Below are 24,114 nucleotides of genomic sequence, written 5' to 3'. Positions count from 1 at the left end.
GTGTTCCAAAAAATCTACTTTTGTTTTTATTAGATCTTTTAAATTTATTTAATTTCGAACAAAAACATAGATTTCTAGTTATTATTTGTATACATGTTTATTAAAAGATCAAACATTTAAAAAAATTTATACTGTAGCAGTTAACTTTTTAAAGTGGTGTATGTTAAAAGATGTAGTTTCAATAGAAAATTCCTCCTTGTGTGGTTTTTTTTTTCATTTTGGTGTTATTTTTCAACCAGAAAAATTAATTAAGTGAATTAAAGATAAAACGAGTTACTGTTTAAAGCAATTTGTTTTAATTGCTTTAGAGTTTCTTTATGTTTTAAGCCAACTTTACAATCTACAATGTTATTACTGATGTTTTTTCTACTTATTTTTATTAAATAAGAGTTTATTCAGTTTTAGTCTATTTTTTACTTTAAATGTAAAAATTTACTAACTTAGTATACTAACTTTATTAAAAACTTTAGAAATAGTAAACCGTTTTTTATTCAGTGTTTCAACTTATGAATTGTTGGTTTTGTTAAAACTTATTTGTCTTGTTGATTTTCTGATTTACTAGTTTTTTAGAAATACTTAAACAAATCAGTTATATAAACCAAGCTTATGTAACATTTTAAAGTATTTTTAATTCAAATTGTATTTTTATTAAACCTCTATTTTCGTTCAGATGTTTGAAAATTTTTGAATGCTTAAAACTAAGTTAAATTTTTACCTCGTACCTATGAAGTTTTGTTTTTAAAAGAACATTTTGATATTCAGTATTTTTGATCTTAAAATGCACTTTAAGCTGTATCTTTCTATCAATTTTCTTTATACTAAATTTAAAGTTAATCATAATTTTTTTATCATAAAAGCTTTTATAGAAATCAAATTTTGAAACTACAAATAAAAGCTCTTCTTTTTATGTGAAAACTACCTTTTAAGAAAAAGTAGTGTAGAAAATATCTTAAATCTATTTAATTAGTCTTTTTAATTTTACAGTAGATTATTTGATGTTTTTTGACCTTTTTCTTATTAATTTTTCAAATTAATACCTTAAATAATGACATAGAACAGTTAGTTATGAAGCTTAAATAGTATTACTTAATATTTTTATGGTTTAGTTTAAAGAAGTACCAATAGAAGCAATTTAATTCTAATAGCTTTTATCCATTTGTTTTTCATTATTATGATGAACAAAAAAGATTAAAAGACCAGCTTAAAATTTGAAATAAATTCTTCTAGGTTTTTTATATTGTAAAATAAGTTTTACTGTTTATAAGATGTGTTTTTTAGTTATGTAAATAGTTTTGCTGGATTTTAGACAGTGAACTATTTACAATTTCTGCAATCACTTTGATTTGTTTTTATTATTTATATTTTTTATATGTTGACTATGATAAAGCTTTAGTTTTTTAATATATTCTTTTTATCTAGTTTATCGCAATTTTTTTCAACAAGTTACTTAATATATTTCAAGTATTGGAAAAAATAATTAAATTAGCTACAAAAATTAAACTTTAAACTAATGAATTTTTTACACTTAAAAGTTTTCTGTGTCCTATAGGTAAATGCACCGAATTTGTATACGTCCAGTTATTAGAAATAGTATTATTTGTTTTTTTAAGTTTATCCAAAAGTTATGTTCACTGTAGGAATATATACAAAATAAATAAACTAAAAAGTTTTTTATTTATAAAATTTATTATAAAACTGATAAATAACCTTTTTATTAAGTACACTTACTAAATTTCACTTTGTGTTCAATATAAAAGTCTAAAACTATATAAATATTAGAGTTCAATACTTAATTATTGTATTTTTTAAATTACTCTATTAATAAAAATAAAAAAGCTTTTATCAATTATTATCGTTAAAACTTAAACCAACATTTATTACAAAAAGGTTACATATTTTAAAGTTACTGAAAATTATTTAAAAAAATCATAGTCTAAACATTATGTACAACTTCATTCACAGATTTTTAAAAGAATCTACTTATAATAAAAATTGAAAAACAATCTTATAGATTACTTTTTTTCATATAAAAAGGTTTATTACTGCTATTTTGAGATTGAACAATAAAATAAAAGTTTTGAATTAAGAAATGATTCTTTGATTAGAACATTTAGTACATTTAAAAGTTTTACGTTTTGTTTTTTTTTAATTTTCAAATGTTTTTGTATATTTATATAAATACATAAGTAAAAAATTACTCAATTAATAATAATATTTTGAAGCTTATATTAAACTCAAATCCACTTAACTTAAAATTGAAAAAGTTACATACTAAGCAAATTTTTTAATTTAAAATCCAAACTTAAACAGCAGTGCGAACTTAATATTTGCAAATTTAAACGACTGTGCGAACTAAAAAAACGCGAACCTAACGTCCTAACTGTTTGACTTCTGCATTTGAAAACTTTAAGTATGAACAAAAAACTGCAAGCAACTATTAAATCATCTAAAGAATGATACCGGAATTTGTACTTTTTGTTTACAAGAATTATTCTTTTAGTATAAAGAAGTTAATTTCCGTAAACTGAAAGTTAATAAGAATAGCACTATAGTATAGTGTTTTATTTGTAGACTAATTAATTTACTGAAATTCAAAGAAAGCCAAACTTAGCTCTTGGGCGATACTTAAAGGTTACAAGTTTATATATGTCAATTTTCCTATAAAAGTTGAATGAGGGCAAAAATAGCCGAAAAATTCTGGCAACCACTGACTAATAGTTAAATAATGTACTTTTTATTCCTAAACGTAGTCTTTTGTTGAAGTTTTTACTAAATAAATCAGTTGGAATCATTTTTTTTTGCTATCTGAGTTGTACGATTTACAATCATTTATAACCTGCGATAATTTCTACCCCGATCATTTCTTACCCGATCATATCTAACCACATCATTTATAACCTGATCACTTCTAGCCCGACCACTTCTAACTCGATCATATCTAACCCGATTGTTTTTAACCCGACCAGTAAAAAAATGTTGTTTTTTAGATTTATTTTAATCAGTGTTTATTTTGTAACCAAATTAATGTTAAAAAATTGTTATTATATCAACATATATTTAACTTTATCTTAACGAAAACTTAAAGTTTATATATAGCTTTAATTATAACAAATTGTAATTTTACTTATTCTAATTTAAAACTGTTTTCTTATTTTAAATTTTTTCTTCATATAAACCTGCTTAAATCGAATATTATTTTCTGATTTGATATGATTTACTAGATTATATAGTTCTTTCTGAAACTCTACCACGTTGAGTTCTTAAAGTAAGCTGTTTTAACTACATTTTAGTTATATATTCTTGTCATTTAGGTAACTATAATATCATTTTAACATAACTAAGTTTTATAAATTAAATTTTTACATAGTAATTTAGTGTAATGTACTTTTACTATTACTTTTACTAGTAAAATTACATCAGTAACTGATGTAATTTTTACATCAGTAAAATTACTGATGTAATTTTACTAGTACAAGTATTTTCATATAACAGTCCATAAGTTTAGTTGTAAGTCTTTCGCAAAAGTTGTATAGTTGTTGACTTATCAATACAATTTATATTCTGTATTTTCTACTTTAAGCTTAAAACCTTGCGCAAATTTATCTACAACTTGCAAAGAACTGTTTAGACTTTAGATAATGTAATTTAAAAAAACAGCAAACTATTTAGAACAATTTTGTTGTATTTATTGGAAAATCATAACTTTTAGATACAATCACTAAAACAGAATTTTTTGTTAATGTTAAAAGTCCGAGGGTTATCAAATCTCGTCTAGTTGATTTTCTTAAAAACTTTAACTAAAATTTATATGATATCAAAAATATTTTAATTACGACTTGAACTAGTACTTAAGTTGATATATTTATTTTTTTGCTATTACATTTACTTTAAAAAAAAGAGTTTCAACAATCTTTTGCTCGTAATTGTAATTAGTTTAATCATAATTATTTCTTATTTTTATGAATTTCTTTTTCCCGTTGTTATTTCGTCTATGCCTAAGATTTATTAACTTTTTTAAATTAAGTAATTGTAAAATAATAAATATATCAGCATAAGTTTTAATTTAGTTGTACTAAAAAGTAAAAACAGTTAAAGACGTTAAAAGGTATCCAAATGGTGTACGACTCGATAACCGAAAAATTTTCTCGTTACAAAACTTTTTGAGCACATTTTTTTTATCTTAAACAAACTACATATATAAAGGTAATCAAATGATAATACTTTTCATATAGTATATAAACTTAACTAAAATTTTTTAAGAAGATTGACTAAACGAGATTCTATCATCTTCGCACGTGTTGTATTAACATACATGTCTGTTTAAGTGTCATTATTTTTTTTCGCTCTAGGTCTAGATAGATATTTATTAATGAAATAAAAGGTAGACGGTCAGCTGACATTACATGCTTTTTCGGTTTGTTAAATGGCATAACATATAGAATTCTATATAGCTTTAATTCAATCATTACAAACATTAAATATATAATATACATGTTACATCGAGTTTCTGTTACTCTTATTGCCTTCACCGTCGTTAAGTTTTATTAAATTTTATTGATTCACTAACTAATGGTTAATGTTTTATTTTTGATAAATATAGTTTACATAAAGACTAAATTAATGTTCTTTGCAATAGAAATTAAATAGTTTAAATAGCCTCATTTACATCGTGACGTAATTGTTGGTTGTGATGAGTGTATTTTTCATTAGTTAACAACAATAAAATTTAAATCAGTTATTTTTCCCATTAACGTGAGTTGTTTGTTTATATTATGATTTGTTGTTTTTGTTGTGTAATTTAGCTTACTTTACTTATTTTAGACTTAATAATCACAAATGTTATATAGTTTTATAACAGTCGGATTTAGTATTAAGTATTTTACCTATTAATAACTTTTATCTGTAGAAAATATCTTATTTTAATCAAAACATGTATACACCTACTTTATACTATGCTTCTATTCTCTCATTACAGTAAATATTTTTTACAGAACCCAGTTGAAGTGTGTTGATTCGTTAACACCAAGAAACATATGTTGGTAGAATAAAGGAAAATTACTGTATAATTTGTTTTTTTTTTAGTTTGTATAACAACATTATACATTTTATATAAGATTACCTATAAATTTTGTTACTCTATCTATTTTATGTGATAGTTATACATTTTAAAAAAAGAACAACATCACAACTGCACAAATGTAAAAGAAGATCTCAATTTAACAACCTGCTTTGGTTTTATAATTTATCGTTTGTAATTGATTTAATTTCATATGCACTATGCGGCTAGAAGTAACAACACTTTACAAGGACGTAGCTAGCTCGAAAAGTTATGATTCTGAAAATAACTAAAACATTTAAAATGACGCGTGATGACGTCATATCGGAAACAGAGCAATTTAAACTACCTCTAATGTCTTTTATATTAAGAATGCAGTTATACTAGCCTTCAAAAATTAATGAAATGTTGAAGTACGAGTAATAACTGTATACAAAGCAATTTGTGTTGTTCCACACCCGCTATGATTCCTAATGTGTCGCCACTTGTGTAAACCCATAAAACTTTTATTGAAAATAAGTATAAGAAAATCAAAATTTAAATTAAAAACAGTGTAATTGTTTACTGTAAAATCTTCAGAGTTTTTGTGGTATTTTGCAAAATCGAACTTTAACGTAGCCAATAGAAACAACATTAAATTATGAAGTTTTTGTAACATAAAATTGAATAATTTATATTTTTGAACAAAAAGCTACATATTTTATTTGAATCAATTTTGCAATGCATAGCTTTTTGATAAACAAATCTAACATGAGATAAATTTTTACAATTTAGATGTATTTTATTCGTTAAATTTTACAACACTAAAAGTCCTAAAGAGTAGACATGTGTCAAAATTATTTTTTCTCAGAAGTGCAAAACTAAGTATAAATGAATACTAAAAGCTAATAAATCAGGGCCTTTTTAAGCTGAAGAGTTGAAATTATTATTTTCCCACATAAGTATATGTTTCTGCAGCTTTGCAGAAACGTACTAAGCTACGTGCCTAATACTTTCTAATGTAAACCGTACCTTTTGACTGCTTAATTATTTAATGATACTTTTTTGTTTTCTTCATAAAAACTGATTGTTAGTTTAAACTTTGTAGAGTTTTTTACTGAAATTTTTATAAATAAGTTTTAATTTTTATATGAAATAAACATTTAAAATATTACTACTTATATTAAATCCATGTATTTTGTTTTAGAGTTTGTAATATTTTATTGAAAAGCTATTGTTTAGTTTAGTTTAACTTTTTTGTTGGGAGTTTATAAAATGAAAATTTAAATTATTTTAACCAAAATTAATTAACTATTTTCCTTTACCATTAATAAAATACTACAGCTATATAGCTTGTCCTGGACATGACTTTAAACTGTATCCTGGTGTTTATAGTTTATAATAATTACGTTTAGATTTTGAAGAAATTTATACAAAGTTAAAGTTTTGATAAATATGCAATATTTTAAGTGATGGACCAAATATGAAACCAAAGGTTTCAGCAAACTGCTGTATGAAACTTTTGTATATTACAAAATAGAGTAAGCTAATTTTAAATTTGACAACAAAAGTAAAAAATCACGAAGTTAAATTATAAAGAACTAATTTTAAAAAGAAAAACAGTGCAAATTTTTACAACGTAGTGTGTTTTGCAAAAACATTACATAAATAATTTTAAGAAGATAAAAAGAACTTGTACACAGTCTAAAATTAGCGACTACTTTTGATTAATAATTTTTTGTCAAGTCAACAAATTATCGAGTTACTTATAGTTTACCAAATCCAGCTGTAAAACATTTTTTCGTTACTAGTCTTTTTTAATCAGATTTTATTTGTTTCTTTGCTTAGTGTTGTTAAATAATAGAAATATTTCGGCTTTTGTCAGCAATTCTAAGATGTTTCGGGATGCACAACTGTTCAAATTAGGACAATTAAAATTCCGAAAATAACATTTTTAATTATTCTTAGGTTTTGTTATTTATCTCTTTTCATAAAAGTTAAAAAAAACTTATATATTTTATCAGCATAACCTTCCTAATTAGACCTACAAAAGTATATTTCATTTAAAATTATTTAAACTAATTTTTTGAGATATGGCTAATATAAACTTTAAAGTTTACTGAACTATACTTACTTTTAGTAGTTAATAACTATGTTTTTTATAAATATTTGATAGGTTGTTTTTTACCATTTTAGTCTTGTTATTTAGTTTAGACCTACAATAAAAAAATATTACTTTCTGAGATATAGCCCCTCAAACATCTTTTTAAGTATTTGAATTGTCGTTTACCGATGTTTTGTACAGTGTAGTCTAGTTAGTGCTTATTTTTTAGTGTTGTGATATTTCGTAGCGTTAAATACTTATAAGCGTCCCAATTAACTTGTCTTTGCATGTTTTCGTCTAAAACTTCATCTGTTGGGTATGGTCTTACCTAAAACAATTAGTCAATGTTGTAAACATAAAACTGTCTATATTGTGTTTAAAATAAAAACTAGTTTATAAATACTAACCACCATACAATTTGAAAAAATAATAAAAGTTGTTTTAAGAATTATATGAAACCTACTATTCTGACTAAGCGTTCTTTTAGGTCACTGTTTAGGTGTCGTGCGAAATAGTTCTTTTTTAGCAAGATACATTCTGCACCTTCTGAAATTAAAGAAAACGATGAACCTTTTTCTTTTTCTTTAAAAAGCAAACAAGAAAGGCCCTGTTAGTAGAAAAAATTTGTAAAACAGTTGTTATAATAAATAAAAAATATCTATAAAGAAAGAATATTAAAAAACTTTATAAAATTTTGAAGTTTTTTCTAACCATTAATCTTACTTTTTACAACCTACATAATTTTAACCAAAATATTAAACTAAATAAGTAATTCATGACATCAGTGAAATTCTGTTTTTAGGCACTACTTTATTTTTAAAAATTCAAAATCGGACACAACTTATTTCAACTTAACTCACGAAAATGTCGTTTTCTCCTAATGTTGCAACGTCTAGAAAAACATTCTCGGAAGACTTAATTTTTTGTTTTTCCTGTTCTGTATATTTATTGAAGCTTTAAACAGTAGTTTTACGTTCAAATGTGTTTAAATTTATTCACTATTTCTGAAAAAAAATTTACAGTTCAATTAAAGCTAATTTGAATCAGATAAGTTTTCACCAATGTAAATTTTTTTTACACAAGGATTTTTGTTATTATATTGTATAATAAACAATGTTTCGTACAATACATTTTTTAACTGATAAAGTTTATTATGAATATTTTTCGACTGATCGTTATAAGTATAATACTTGTAAAAAAAAGACTATAGTTTTTTTTTGAACAAGAACTTTTAAACTCTAGCTTACTAAAGGACATAATAACTGTATTTTTTTTCCTACACTTTTAGTTTTTAACTCATTTAAGAATTTGGACAACATTAGTATTAAAAGTTTGAAAACTTTGAACTTTTAAACTTTAAACTATACTAAACTGAGTTAAGTTATTACAAAAAACTACAACAAGAAAAAGTAGAAGTTAAAAAAAAAGTTTTATAAAAAGGAACTTATTACTACGATTTAATATTAAGGTTTTAAAACTATTACCTAATAATCAAACTTTTTCTGTTTACATAAACTAGGCTTTTGCAATTTAAAAAATCAAGTCTCCAGATATTTAGCTAAAATTATGTTTTACCTCTGATTCCAAAGCTCGTATCTACTGATACTTGATAAATTACTGATACACTCATCGTTTTAAATTTAGGATTAAACGGTAGCAAAAAAAACTATTTTTCGTTACTTTTTCTGATAAACCCTTAATATAGCATTTGATAATTTTCGTCATCAGTTGATAAATACAAAAGCTAAATTCTTAAGACGTTTTAAACACCTACTTACTACCACAGTGACAACTGAGTTTATATTTAATGTATTTTTTTTCTCTGGCCGGAGAAACGTCCTTGTAAATTATATAAAATAGGTTCGATTAATAGACAATATTATCCTTAAATTTACAGAGCCAAAATCTTGCTAACTTCCTCAGAAATTTTATTATTGATCTGGAAATTACAATGAAGTAGTAGTGATTACGTAAAAAACATCTTAGAGATTCCACTTACGGATAGATCAGCATTTACCGAATATCCTAAATTTTGGATTAATTGTCTATCTTAAAACCAAAAAAAACTGTTTTTTGCGATCGCTTAAATTAATTGATAACTATGAGTGTGTCAGTGAATTTAAGTAAAACAAAAATAAATTCAATCTTAATGAAAATGTAAACATCTTCCAGCTACAGGTCTGCAAGATTTATTTATACATTCCTTAAAATGCAGTTTAAGTGAAATAAAAAGTTTATTTAAAACTAGACTTACAATACTTTGTATTAGATCATTGTTACTAAGATGCTTTTTATTATAAAACTTTCTTTAATAATTAAAAGTGTTTATTTTATCTTATTTTAACTTTGTAAGTGTAGTTAATTCAGTTTTTTATATTTTTATTATTACTTTTAAAGAGTTAGAGTAATGTTCTTCAAACTCTTAGTTAAGTTTTAAATTAAAAATTATGTTGCATAAAAAATATTTTTTCATTTCTTACGTCATTTTGCAAGCTTAAATCTAAAATGTTAATTTTTTGTTTAAAATATATTGTAGTTTTATTTTACTAAGATGTTATACTGATGAAGTTAGGTCGAAAGTTCATTACTATAAATTTCATTATTCATGCATGTGTAGTTTTAATTTATATTTTCAATTAAAATTTCACATGAATGGGGATATATTGAATTTGATTATTGTTAATTTTTTATTACAACTAGTAGTTTTTTAATTAAAGTTTTAGAAAAATAGAACAAATTCATAAACTATTGAATGGAGCATATTGACTAGAAAACTTACTTGCTGTATTAAATGCTTTTAATAAATTAAGATTTAGATATCCTAGTTTTTGTTGAAAGTTGTAGAACAAACCATTAAACCAGGCTTGCCAGAAATTAAATTTACTGAAATTTAGCTGCTTAAAACACTGCTTTATAATTGTCTTAAATTATTAATAGCTCTGTTTAGGGCTAATAAAATTAATAAAAGTATTAAAAAAATTGTAGAATGAATTTACGTATTTTAATAGTAAATACTCTACGGCATAGTTGGCATATGGCGATTAGCGTGTAATGAGTAAGTGTATGAGAAGACGTTCCTAAATTTTAATGGAGAACAATTCAATGTTGAAAAAGACAAAAAAGTATAAAAATGTTTCCATCTAAATGAAATATTATTATTGAGTATTGAAAAAATAAACAGCTGTAAGTTGATTTTAGGTAAATTAGTTCAAGCAAATAAAAGTGACAAAGTCTATAAGTGAGTGAGTTTACACAAAACAGAACTAATAGTCTAGGTTTATTGTTGACTCCTGTACTGACTTTCGAACCTTCCTTGTTGAAAGTACCCGTATTGTTACATTTCAATAGGGCTCTTTTTTATTTGTATTTAATTGTATTTTTTGTATATTTTAGGTTTTTTGCCCAATTCAAAAACATTCTATTTGGATTAGTCTATTAAGTGTTATTTTTTTAGTCTGAGTTTTCACTAATGGTTCTAATTTTGATTATGTTTGTGTTAATAAACTTATTTTTATTAAAAAGGGTTTACCACACCAGTTCAATCATCAGACTACAACCCTTCGTCAGTCTAAGACCGGTTTTGTCATTATTAGGACTCATCATTCAGTCATAACCGAAAATCTTGCAGTCTTCAACCTACAAACGGTCTATCATGCTTTCACATGATCAGTCACAACCGAAAAACTTGCAGTCTTAAATCTACTAACGGTTTATCATGCTTTCACATGACTTTTGTTTAAACTTGAGCTCGTCTCACAGCATACGAAAGTCCAGGTTTCTGCTCTGCAGACTTTCGCCGAAGTTTTTGTTGATTTTCTTTGTTTCTATTATATCAACCTTATTAAACTTAGTAAAACAACTTTGATAAAGTATTTTTATTATTCCTATCTAAATACGTTATATTTGCTCACTCAATAAGTATTATGTTCAAAGCCAAGATTTCTCCCTTTTAAGTAGGGAAACTCCTAGGGCAATGTAGTCAGCCCGTCTGATTGCGAGCAATAATAAAGAGGGTAGTCACCGTTCATTTCAAGCTTTTTCCTAAAAACTGCTTAAGCATGACCTTTTAAGTAAAAATTAAGAAATATTTTTGTTACAAATTGTCCTTTGTTTTTTTTTATTTCGATTTCTACCACACTTATTTGTAATTTCGCGCTAAAAATTATTGATGTTTTATTATTGATTTTTTTTATCACTTGTTTAAAAACTTAGTTAGTGTATGTGTATATTGCTTTTGTTGAATAAAACACTTGATTACAGTTATTGTTAGAATTTGATTTTTTGGCAGTAAATAGTTATTAATAATTTGTGAAAACAGTTGTAATGATTGACTAAGATAGTAATTTCAGAGTTAAACGCTCAAAACTAAAAAAAGAAGCAAAGCTATTATTTCTAAAGATAACAACCCTAACCAGGATGGGTATGTTACAAATGGTGACTCGGATTCTAAAAGGGACATGGGACCTCCTGATACTACAGATGTAGGGAGACCAAACTCTTAGAGTTTAAGAAAGGACAGTAGTGTTATGATGGCAGGAAACTTAACTTTTAGATCAAGAAAAACAACAAAAACTTTAGAGGATGAATTAAAAGAGTTGGTGAATGAAGAGCTGGAGAGACAAAAAGCAGCTAGAGCATTAGAAGATGAATTACAACAGCTGCGGCGCAGAAACTAAGAACTAACCAGGCAGATGACTCAACTTGACCACAGTGAAGAGATAGGTGAAAGAATAAGAACAAGTCATGAACAAAACAGTTCTTTCCACAACTGTAAGAGAACTGTTGCACGACAGTAAATCTTCAAATTATTCAGCCAGAGATAATGGCACAAATCATCCTGCTAGAGATACTAAAAAAAATCTCCCTACAACTGTAAGACAACCGTTGCACTTCAGGGAAAGACCAAACTACAAAGAGGAATATAAGAGTGTGCGAAGCATGAACCATGACTCAATTAGACGGGGAGATCACAGACTCAAGTGACTAAAGACATTCAAATTTGACATTGAAGATGCGAAGGCTCAGTTCTCGTACTTCGAAGAGAGAATGGCCAATCATGGCATTACTGATAACGCAGAGAAATACTGGGTGATTCGCGAATTTTGGCCTAATAATGACATGTCAGTCTATTTACGATGCACAGAACCTAATAATAGAAACTTTAGTAGTTTACGTAGAAACCTCATGGAAAAAGATGAAGTACTATTAAGGGTCTTATTGCTATAAAAACAAGATCACTCTATCAGCGGATGTGACCTGAACAACGATGACAGCAAGTGGTTGATGGAATTAGAAGATAAGGAAGTTTTACACAAGTTCCTTTTCTTACACCTAATGCCAAGTCATTTAAAAAAACAAAGTATCAACTACACATTCATTTGGGTTGGTTGACTTTAAAAGATATGTAATGGACATGTGTGATGCAGATTTAAGAAAAACAAGGGATGCAGCAAGGGAAATTAATTATTTTAACAAACCTCAACAAAAACATCAAATTACTTTTCTAAAGAGAAATGAACCACAAACTAGACAGGTCAATTATGGGTACGGACGTCCAAAAGCTCGTTTGACAGCGCTCACTATCAAAACTATAGTAACAGACATAGAAATCAGGTGAATGATGAGAGTTGTTATAGATACCGAACATAGGGCTACAATGCTACTCGGTGCGATAGTCCTAACACATGCCCAATGAGGAATATTATTGCGCCGTTAACATCAAAAATTGGCCACCCGTCCTCCTCACAGTGAGAAGATCAGAGAATTGGGGTAGATTCCTCTCTCAATGACTGCTATGACTAGCAGAACGAATAAGCTAAATTCAGTTGGTAGGTACTTCAAGAAAGAAAAATAAATCAGCAGTTCTTTTACCAAAAAAGAAGTAAACTGCCAGACCAGAAAGTTTTTTATAGATAAGATTGTTTTTAAAACTCATTTGACAAATTTTTCAACAAACAAAATCAGCGGTTTTCATATCAAGTAAGAAATAAAATGCCTGTTCAACAGGTCAAATATGATCATTCTAGAAACTTCTTTGGCAAGAGTTTGAAGTATCAATACCAAAAAAATGGTGAACTGCCAGTTCAACAAGTCAATTATGGACAAGGACAGCCTAAGTCTAAACAAAACTATCATAAAATCAAAAAATTCTCAAAAAAATACAATTAACAAAGAAGTGATGTTTTGCAATAGCAGCAAAAAAGTAAGTCAAACTTTACTAAGACCTACTATACGTCAAATCAGTTGTCAAATCAGCAATAACAAAGTTTCACGTAAGCAGCAGCACCAACAAACATACCAAAAAAGAAGAGTACACCTCACAATACGCCTACTACAGATGAAAAAATTATCAGACCCAGCAAGATGTCTCCCACTAGTTTTAATTTTGATTCAAAATAGCATTATTTCACTTGAAAACACCCACCTCCCAAATTATTGTTTGAATTCCCCACATAGTAGATTGCCACCCCCAGGTTTTAATTCTAAAACTGTGAATTTTTCTCCTTAGCTGTGCATTTTCAAAGCAACTTAATCAAACTTCAGCAAAATGGGCAGTTCTTGCCTGACATGAAGTTTTCAAACACATCAAAAAATGCTAAAAAAAGAAGTAACCAAGTTAGCCAAATGACATCCAGTATCTTCAACTCTATGTTTCAATTGGTAAGCCTTCTGTCAACAGTCAATTAACAGTTATAAAAACAATATCTTAGACATTTTTGCTCAAAAATTTTTCTATGTTGTAGGAAATATTAAAATAAAGTTCAGGAAATACTCATTAATATTTGTTTGATGAATGACATTATGTTTAGCGCAGGTCTTGTTGTAAGGAAAGTATTATCATTTATGTGTTCAAAGTGCTAAAGCAAGTACACCGCGACACTGGAATATCCAGCAAGGTCATAAGCATCATTATCCTTTCATTGCCGCTGAAGCTTCACGTATGGCTCAGAGCAACAATTGATTTATCATCATGTGCGGTCGTGGTAAAGAAGGAAAAGGTTTGAGAAAAGGAGGCGATAAACGCCATCGTAAAGTTTTTCGTGATAATATCCAGGGTATCATTAAGCCCGCCATTTGCCGATTGGCTCGTCAAGGCGGTGTCAAGCGTATTTCAGGCTTGATTTACGAACAAAATCGTAGTATGCTAAAATTTTTTTGGAAAACGTTTTTCGTTATGCAGTCACTTATACTGAGCATGTTAAGCGTAAGATAGTCACCGCTTTGGATGTTGTATACGCATTGAATCGTCAAAGGCGTACCTTGTTCGGATTCAGTGACCGAGATTGTCCTGGGAGAGAGAGATAGCCAGTGGAAGCGGCAGCTAATGCTTAAAAAAAGAAGAGGAACTGATAAAATGAAGGAGTTTTAATGTTTGTTGTGATAACCTTTTGTATTTGTATATGTAATAGTTTGTTGAGCATTAAATATTTGATTTTTAAACTTTAACTTTATTTAAAAAAGATATATAAAACTCCTCCATTAGTTTTCAGTTAGAGGATTTGAGGAGGGAAAATGTAACAAATTGTCCTTTGTTATTTTTGATTTTGATTTCTACCACACTTATTTGTATTATCAGTTGCTTAAAAACTTAGTTAGTGTATGTGTATATTGCTTTTGATAAATAAAACACTTGATCACAGTTATTTTTACAATTTGATTTTTTGGCAGTAAATAACTATTAATAATTTGTGAAAACAGTTGTAACGAGTGACTCAGATAGTACTTTTAGAGTTAAACGCTCAAAATGTGTAGCTAAAAAAAGAAGCAAAGCTATTATTTCCAAAGATAACAACCCTAACCAGGCTGGGTCTGTTACATTTTTAGGTTAAAAGGAGTCTTTATTTCTGACAACCCTGCTTTACAGTGCTAGTTTAGAAAAAAACTAGAATGAATTATAAAAAAAATATTATTTTAATTTTGTTAAAAGTTACATTACCTTTTTTGCTTCTTAGTTTTAGTTAATTAAACACGAAATTAGTTAAAAATAAGTGTTTTTTAATTAGAATTCATTAAGAAGTATAATAAACAATAATGTATATCGTTGATAATAAGTTTTTATCCGTTAAAACATAGTAGTTTATAAGTATTTCTTTTATTAAAAAAACATGTTATCTATTGAGTTTACGTTTAGTTTGTAAAATAAAGTCCTTTTTTTTATAATTTTTGTAGTACTTGTTAAGATCATGTTCTAAAAAATAAAACTTTTACAGGGTTAAACTAACCTTTTTTGTTTGAGTAAAGTTTTACTGACCGATGTAGTTTCGGTTTTTTAATTTCAGCTTTTTTAACCACTTTGCACAATCCCTATAAAAATAGCAAGGAAGTCGTTTAGGTCTTTATGTAGTTTTCTTAAATTATTTATAACTGTAATAAATGGGTGAAATTTTAAATAATTTTTATAAGCTTTGTTTGTTTTTTAATTAAAGCATTTTATAATTTTGATAGTTTTACTGATTATTAAAAGTTTAATTGAGTTTTTAAATAGAACATACAATTGTGCATAGAATTAAGTTGTCATATTATTTAAAACTAACTGCTATTAACAAGTTTTAAAATAAACTAAACAAAAATCTAATATAATTCAGTTAGTTAGCTATAAAATGATGTTATAAGTTATCAAAATAGTTAACTTTCTTTTTAAGAAACATCTTAGAAATCTGACTTATGTTTTTATCATGTCCTGCACAAGACTATAAAAGGTATCCATGACCCGATTACCGAAAGGTTTTTTCGTACACTAGGTTTTAGGCGCAAATGATTTTGAGCGTATTTATGTCGTTCAATAAACAATATGCAATATCCTATATCTTTAAACTTACCGCTTTTATTATAATTATATAGTCATTTTTTCTACTATCACTACAAATGACCATTCTTTTTCTGAAATAAGTAAATGCAAAGACAGTTGGTCTGTTTTTTGGTAACTTGTATAATGGATATCCTTTAAGTTCAGGTAGGCAGCGTAAAAATTCAAGTAAATCTGTTTCCCTTTCGTCCATTCTGTTTTATTTATAAAGCACATTAAGTGTAAGTGGTTAGAACTACAATTATACGATAAATTTTTTTGCTTTATATCTTATAGAATGTTTAAGCTTGATACAACAGATGCTTAGTTTCAGTTATAAAAGTTATGAATGATTTTATTTTTTTTTATAATTTGCTTTGGAAGCTTTATAAACATGTTATAATAAAACTAGTATTAAATTAACTGTTACATCAAAAAAATAATACTGTTTATGTGAATACTTTATTAAATAAAACCTGTGAATAAAAATCTTTAAGAAATCTTTTCTACAAACTGTAAGTAATAAGATGTTTGTATAGCTAACAACATTGTAAGTTCGTTTTTCATTTCTTAAAATTGCCAGTTCTCCAAATGTTTTACCTCTTTTAAGAATGCTTACCTTTAAAAAAAACAAAGTATTTTCCTTGCTATTGATTAGTAAAAGTTAAACATATATACTTATGTTAATTTCATAACTTATCTAATATTAAAAATAGCGAATGTTTAATCTTTATTATATTCAAAAAGTTACCGTTTCAACGTACGCTTCATTGTAAGAATTAAGTCTGTTTTTTGTGATAAGAGCAGTACCAGAAAGAATGAAATAAAAGTTCTGTGCTGGATGACCTTGTCTTATTATGATTCTTTTTGGTTCAAACCTTTTGGAAAAAACATTTTAAATAATAACTTTGATTTGTGCTTAACTACTAAATACTTTATATGAGTTATGTTGTTGGTCAATAAAAAAAATTACAGCTACTTTAACTGAAAACTTTATAAAAAAGTTTTACTTATACTCAATTATAATTTTTTTCTATATTTAAATTTCATTAAATCCAGTAAAAGCGTTTTAATGGGATAACCATTATTTTTAGAATAACTAAAAAAAAAAATTTTAAGAAAACAAATACTTAATCGTATGAAAACTAATTTATACATACTGATCAAGCCATGCAACTTTGATAATTTCTTCTTGCATTCTACGTGGAAACTCTGAAAATTCATCAACAGAAGCACGCATTATTTTGATAGCCTTAAATTTGTCTTAATAAAACATTTTAAAACTTGAATATAGACATGTAAATTTGTTTTTGTTTTAAGCTATCAAAAAAAAATATCTACAAAAAGGAACAAAACAAGTTTTTCATATTTTATATAGAGTCTAATTTTAAAGACTTAAACTAAGATTTAAGTTTTCATTATTTTTTCTTTAAGTATTAAAATAATTATCATGAAGAGTTCTTATTTCAAAACGCGAGTCTTCGAAAACTAAAAGTAATTAAATTTCCTTTAAGAGTGTCACTAATCAGCTGAAATGTTTTTAGTCTTTAGTCTGCAATCATAATTTCAAAATATCTAAGATCGTTGTAGAACTTGTTTGTACAATATAAAACTGGAGACACAAGACGTTCATAAATGATTTATTCATGTACAAAGTAAAACATATTTTAAAGCTAACCCTTTGTGGCCGAAATATAATAAACAAAAAATATATATGTAAATTGCAATATAGAAAAACTTGAGATCTCAAAATTAGTCCAAAATCTATTTTTAAATAAAAGAACGTGTTAATAGTTGCAAACATTTCTCTAGATGTTATTTTAAATTATGTACAATTTCAATGTGTTTAATTTTTAGACTGATTGATTTATTGACATAAAAGTGATTAAAGTGTTTGCTTTACTTCATGTGTATTTTAACTTATGTTTTGTTCAAGACCTGCAGATACTTCTGAGTCAGTTTTCATCGGCATGATCAGATTTCGGCCTTACAACAAATCTCAAAAAAAAAAAAAAGTGAAGGAACATATATTCCACTTTCAATCAAGATCAATGGCAAGGATATCAAAATTAAAAAATTAAACTTTGTATACCTAAGCTCAAATGTTGCGTCAAACGCAAGATTGGACACATAAATCAATAGTTGTATTGGTAAGGCTTTAGATACTTTCGCTCATTTGACTGCAAGAATTTGGGATAAAAAAACTTAAGCATTTGCACAAAAGCTAACGTTTATTATTCCTGTATATGCCGTATTCTGATATACGGTAGCAAAATATGGACGTTGTCCAGCGTGTAGGATAAGAAGAGCAATACTGTCGATATACGATGACTTCGTCGCATCCTTAGGATTGCATTGCAACAAAAATCACCAATGAAAAAGTGTTGAAACAAACTAGTCTAACCACCATGTACTTTACCCTCAGTCAACGCAGAATTTGTTGGCTTGGTCATGTTCTAAGGATGGGTGAAGAACGAATTCCAAAGTTTCTGTTGTATAGCGAGTTAGTCGTTGGAAAACGCAATAAAGCTCTCCAAAAACTAAGTTTTTAGGACATATGTAAGCGCGACTTAAAAAGCTTGTGAATAAGAACTAATGAGTTGGAGTTGCTTGCACAGTGACCGCGCCAAATGGTGATCTTCTGTTCACTAAGACTGAAAGAAAGGGGAAAACAATACCTTAAAAAACCGAAGCAGAAGAAGAAATGATAAACAAATTACTTTTTTATTTTTCAATATTATCATCTATGTTTATTATTTTTTGTATTAATTATTGCATTACTATGTTTAAAATTAATTACCTTTTTTATTATTATTCTTGTATGCACACGCATAGCCGAAATCGGCTGGTTGCGGGCATATCTTTATTATTGTTTACTATCAATAAACTGACGGAGGATATTTTCCTTTCATCAGAATAGAGAAACAATTGTTTTATAAAAAAAAACGAAGTATTAATTACCAAAGTTTAAGATGTGTAATATTTATATATGATATAAAGAAATAAAAAAATATGTATGATATAAAATTTACTTTGTACCTGAATGAATCATTTATAGAAGTCTTTTGTCTAAAATTTTAGTAAAATAATTGTATTAAACAATTTTTAGTGTTTTATCTGTTCAACCTTTTTTATTTTATCAACAATTGTAAATTTCTTTATTTTACAACTAAAAATTGTTTGCTTTGATATAGAATCATAGATATTTTTAAATAGATCGTTTCAAAAAGCAAGTTGTACTTAAATAAAGCAATTTTAGCGGTTTAAAGTTTCATATAGTTGAAAAAATAAGAATATTTTGTTAAACTTAGACTGTTTTTTTATTTTTTAGAATTTATTTACTTGTAGTAAATAAATAGTTTCATCTATAGAAATAATACCTATAAATAGATAAACTCATAAAGTATACATACATACTCAACTTGGTCCGGTGTTCTATGTTCTGGGACAATTGTCAGTATATTTCTTGTTAAGTCGTTAACTTGATTCTAAAAAAAATTAAGTTATTTAAATTTCAATTATATTTTCGAATGTTATTACTGGAGTTTTGAAACTTGTTATGTTGCTATTATTGAAACATAACATACAAATCCTTAAGCTATTAGTTATTAATTTTGTATTACAATATAAAGTCTGAACGTAACAGGCTAGTGGACCTAAATCGCTTTGAAATAAAAATAGTATATATCAATTTGATATGTATTTGGAAATATTAGTATTTATTAATCTTTCTAAAACCTAGATTTAAAAAAGGCTTAAAGTTTTATTAAGATAAAAGTTATCAGACTTAAAAATAATTTAGACTTGTGGGTGTTCAGACTAATAAATTGTTTTGTTTAAAACTTTTATATGAGTTAAGTTATACTCACATCTTAATTGTTTTTGTGTAGTAACAACTTTCAAATTGTCAAATACATGAATAAAATAAAAATTTGATAGTGGTAAAGAAAAAGTTCCAATTAAATTATAAAAACTAAATCAAAAGCTCTATAGAAAGTTTTCGAAAAATACATAAGTTAAACCGTTTAAAAAGTTCTATTTTCCGTTTTTGTCAGCGAGTGTTTTTTAGTTTTATTTAAATCGACTATATCCAGGGTTTTAAAAAGTATAGATACATAGAGTACTGACGATAGCTGATTTTTTTTTCAAAGAAACTGAAAAATTTTGATGAAAAAAAACTTATTAAACTAATTATAATATACTTAGAAAAACTACATAATGTTTTTGTATGAAATCAGCGTTTTAATGTTTTTTTTTTAACTAACTATTATCTACTTTTAAAGGTATCAAAATTTGGTCCTAACAAAAAAACTATAATGTCCTGGACAATGACGTTAAACTGTATCCAAGTGGTGTAAGAATCGATAACCGAAAGGTTCCTTCTTACACCAGGTCTTTAGACCAAACATTTTGAGCACTTTTTTTTGTCGTTCAATAAACAATACTTAAAGCCTTGCTTCAACTAGCACAACTTCTGTTAAAGACGATTTTTTTTATGTTTTGATGCTCTAAATGTGCTAGAATTTAGGCTTTGGTCATAAGTTTTAAAACAGAAGTTCAAAAATGATTTTTTACTTTGAGTTGCGGGTCACCTGTAGCTAGTTGAAATTTAATCTTTTTTCTTTTTTGAATTCTTTTGAATCTTTTTTGAAAGTATAATTTGAAAAACTTACGTTAACAAATGTTTTTACTCATTTTATAACATAATAATTGTCTATTTTGATTTTCAGAAATTTGCTGTAATTGAGGATCTGATTAATCTTATTGGTTGTTTCAGTTAAAATTTGATAAAAAAACAAATTGTTGAATCAATAAATTGGTACACATATATAATAATTTTTCATTGTTTGAAATATATAGAAAACAGTCCCTTTTTTTACTTATTTTATTTCTATACAGTTCAAACAAACTTAAACATTTTAAAATCAATAATTTAAAAACAAATTATGCTTTAAAAGGTGAGTAACCTCAGAATTAGCTTTAAAGTATGTAGGATCAAAAGATAGTCCATATCTATATATTTTTTTGTTTACAATTTCATTACTCATCATAGCAAAGGACATTTGACTGACATGCGAAACTACAGAAACTCTCTTGTAATGCCTTAAACAGCGTATTAGAAGTCTTATTACTCTGGTGACACGCTGTAACTTTTGTAGGGGCTGTATAATAATTAAAAAAAATTAACTAATGTTATAAAGTAAATAGACTATCATTATACTGATCGTGCGTAAAACTTAGAGTTAATTAAAATTAGTTTTAGAAAAAGTAGTAAGTTACCAAAACAGCAAAAATTAAAAAGAAAAACATGTTTTAACTTCTCTGATATCATTAGTAGTAATTCTAAATTTGCTTTATTTACTATAATAAACAATGAACTTTACCGCAAGATCAACAACAACAGCATCCGAGACAATCCTACGACCGGTTTCGTCCTTATTAGGACTCATCAGGCAGGAATAGTCGCGAGAAACCGCTATTGTGATCTTAAACAAGCGGGCTTAAGTACGAAGTACTGAAGCGATCGTTTGTGGGTAAAGTTGAAAAAATGACACAGCTAAATCATTCACAGCCCAACGTCTCAGACATGTCTGTGAATGATTTAGCTGTGTCATTTTTTCAACTTTACCCACAAACGATCGCTTCAGTACTTCGTACTTAAGCCCGCTTGTTTAAGATCACAATAGCGGTTTCTCGCGACTATTCCTGCCTGATGAGTCCTAATAAGGACGAAACCGGTCGTAGGATTGTCTCGGATGCTGTTGTTGTTGATCTTGCGGTAAAGTTCATTGTTTATTATCGATTGCATAAAACATCTCAACTTCGTTGATGATGGCCGAAATAAATACTGGCTTTATTTACTACAAATTTACAATCAAGATGATCAAATAATTTCAAATAAAATATACGAAAAAATGCTTTTACAGTAAAAGAAAAAAAATCTCATATTTTAGTAAATAATTAGATTTATAAGGATTACAAATTTTTACTTGTTAGTTATTACGTCTGTTAGTTGACATAAAGATAAGACTAACGGTAGCCATTATAAAAAGCTCTAGAAATCTCCGAGCAATTAAAAGAATATAGTTCAAACTATTCATTATTTATACTGAACTTATGATATTTAATTTAGCTTAGAATCTAGCTTGATTTGTATAATAGTTCATAAAATTATTTCTTAAAGTTTATTTATCATTTTTTTTTAATGTATTTTCTATTTTTATGCTAGGTAGACTCAATACGAAATCAAGTTGATTTATAAAAAGTTTTACGACTTATGGATAGTTATATCAGAGGCCCAATAGTACAATAAACTGAAAATATTACACCTTATCTTTCTTACACCTGCATCAAAAAAATAAATTTGTAAAGCTGAACACTAATCAGCTTAAATAGTAACTTAATTTTAAGAGGAATTTTAGATTTTAATCTTTACGTCACGAATAATACTTAAAGAAAAATAAAATTGAAACTAGTTTTATATTTAGTTTAGGCGGTTTGGTTTTTAGAGTAATATATCTTGGAGAAATTTGAATTATTGTTAGTTTTTATCAGTGTAAATTAATCAATATTATTATTTATCGATAACTTAGTTTGTTTAATTATACATAAAATTCAATAAATGAAAAAGTAACCCTATAGCTAAATTTGCTAATAAGTTATAAGTTAGGCTTTTAGTTTGATTATAAGGTCTACTACAAGTGATTCTAAGTTAAAATGAGTGCACCGGTAAAGTGCTATTGTAAGCAGTTTATAGAAAAGGGTACTACTAGTAAGCTTACAACTGGTGGAATCGCGGATGACACTCTCCCAGTGCAAAATCCGGGTGTGTGTTAGAATGGCACAGCGACAATTTAGCACTGATCGCCACTTTAGCACGATGGGTCACTTTTTCCCAGAGTCATTTTATTGCAGTGCGTCACTTTTGCACGGAGCGTTGTTTTTGCACGAACTAAAGCTTTACAAAAGGAAGATTTATGAAACTTTTTATTCAACTGATAAAAAATTAATGTTAATACTCTAAATTTGTAGGAATTTTAAGCTTGAACTAAACCATTTTTCTTTAATTTGTCTATTAGTTTTTTAAGGAAAAAGTAATTTGATATTTTTTAGTACTTTGTAGTTGTAATACTATTAAACTTTTTAAAAGTGTTTAATATTTAACCTAAAAATGTTAAAGTTTGTTACTTAATTGTCATATACATTTTAAACTAAATAAATAATACGATAAGATAGTAAATATAATAAATACAATAACACATTTTTTAAAATTTAAAGAAAGCTGAGATTTTTCAAAACTTTGTAAAAAAACTCAAGAACACAAAATAGGAAAGTAGTTTAAAAACAAATTAAATTCTGCTTTTAAAGACTTTTAGTGTATCATTATTTACTGATTTTATAATAAATGTATAATATTTTTAAATTGATTTACCATATAGTAATAAAATACCTTTAAAAAACAACCTTGCAGAAATTTATTAATAATTTAAGTTTTATTTTTAATTGTATACTCTTAATAACATCTTTGATTATAGTCTTGTTATTTCTGCAATATTTTCATTATAAGCCTTTTTTATTCAATACATAAATATGAAAAGCGGTGAAACGTAAAAAAAAAGAACTTAAGGTTTTTTTATGTGTGTATGTATGTTGTCTATGAAATTAAATTTTAAAGTATCTAAAACTAATGCATCAAGCAACTATAATTTTAAAACATTAAAATGAGTTTTTTGTTTTAATAGTTATCATCAATATAAAATAATATAATTAAAAGTTTAATAACAGAGGTAAATTTAACTTTGTTCTTAAGTTTTTAAAAGTTTTACTTGATAAAAATGAATAATAAATTTATCTGAAATTAAATTTTTACAATATTTAAACAAGTAAAACTAGTTACATGTTCGAAATAAAACTTAAAGTCTGTAGTGATTGATTAATCTTTAAACTTCTATTTCTTTATTAAACTTTGTTATATATAGTTTTACACCATTGACAAAAAAAAAGTTCTACATTTTAAAAACTATTAAAATACTTCCTAAATAAAGTTGTAAATTAAGTTTGAATTTTTTACGAATCTATTGCGTGTTTACTATTAGTTTCTAATACAGTATTTAAACACGTGTTTTATATATTACAGAGTTCTAAATATTTTTAATTAAAAATGTATCATCGAATTATTTTAATATGTAG

At 26.4% G+C, this 24,114-nt stretch overlaps 1 protein-coding gene across 4 annotated transcripts in view; it reads right to left on the bottom strand.

Annotated features, from left to right (window-relative positions):
• Nucleotides 1–6,553: 6,553 nt before the first annotated feature.
• The window catches only part of LOC145849971 (uncharacterized), a 29,400-nt gene continuing 11,839 nt past the window's right edge, over nucleotides 6,554–24,114 (bottom strand). For 2 of the 4 annotated variants that reach the window (XR_014372377.1, XR_014372378.1), the window contains 11 exons: nucleotides 20,892–21,086; nucleotides 19,338–19,412; nucleotides 17,085–17,176; nucleotides 16,676–16,802; nucleotides 16,401–16,543; nucleotides 15,959–16,139; nucleotides 15,362–15,443; nucleotides 8,000–8,076; nucleotides 7,603–7,746; nucleotides 7,272–7,467; nucleotides 6,554–6,948 (listed from right to left, as the gene is read on the bottom strand). Coding sequence is in view for 2 of the 4 variants with exons in the window: in XM_082955098.1 (XP_082811224.1) it covers nucleotides 7,445–7,467; nucleotides 7,599–7,746; nucleotides 8,000–8,076; nucleotides 15,362–15,443; nucleotides 15,959–16,139; nucleotides 16,401–16,543; nucleotides 16,676–16,802; nucleotides 17,085–17,176; nucleotides 19,338–19,412; nucleotides 20,892–21,086 (1,143 nt within the window). In the remaining 2 variants the exon portion in view is untranslated. Of the gene's footprint in view, nucleotides 6,949–7,271; nucleotides 7,468–7,598; nucleotides 7,747–7,999; nucleotides 8,077–15,361; nucleotides 15,488–15,958; nucleotides 16,140–16,400; nucleotides 16,544–16,675; nucleotides 16,803–17,084; nucleotides 17,177–19,337; nucleotides 19,413–20,891; nucleotides 21,087–24,114 lie in introns of those variants that run through there. The other 2 variants (XM_082955098.1, XM_082955099.1) reach the window with 2 other exon arrangements.

Source organism: Thalia democratica, chromosome 2, assembly GCF_965202585.1.
Source record: "Thalia democratica chromosome 2, ktThaDemo2.hap1.1, whole genome shotgun sequence".
Taxonomy (NCBI): domain Eukaryota; kingdom Metazoa; phylum Chordata; class Thaliacea; order Salpida; family Salpidae; genus Thalia; species Thalia democratica.
The sequence above is the reverse complement of the archived record's forward strand: the minus strand, read 5'-3'. Positions and strand labels throughout refer to the sequence as shown.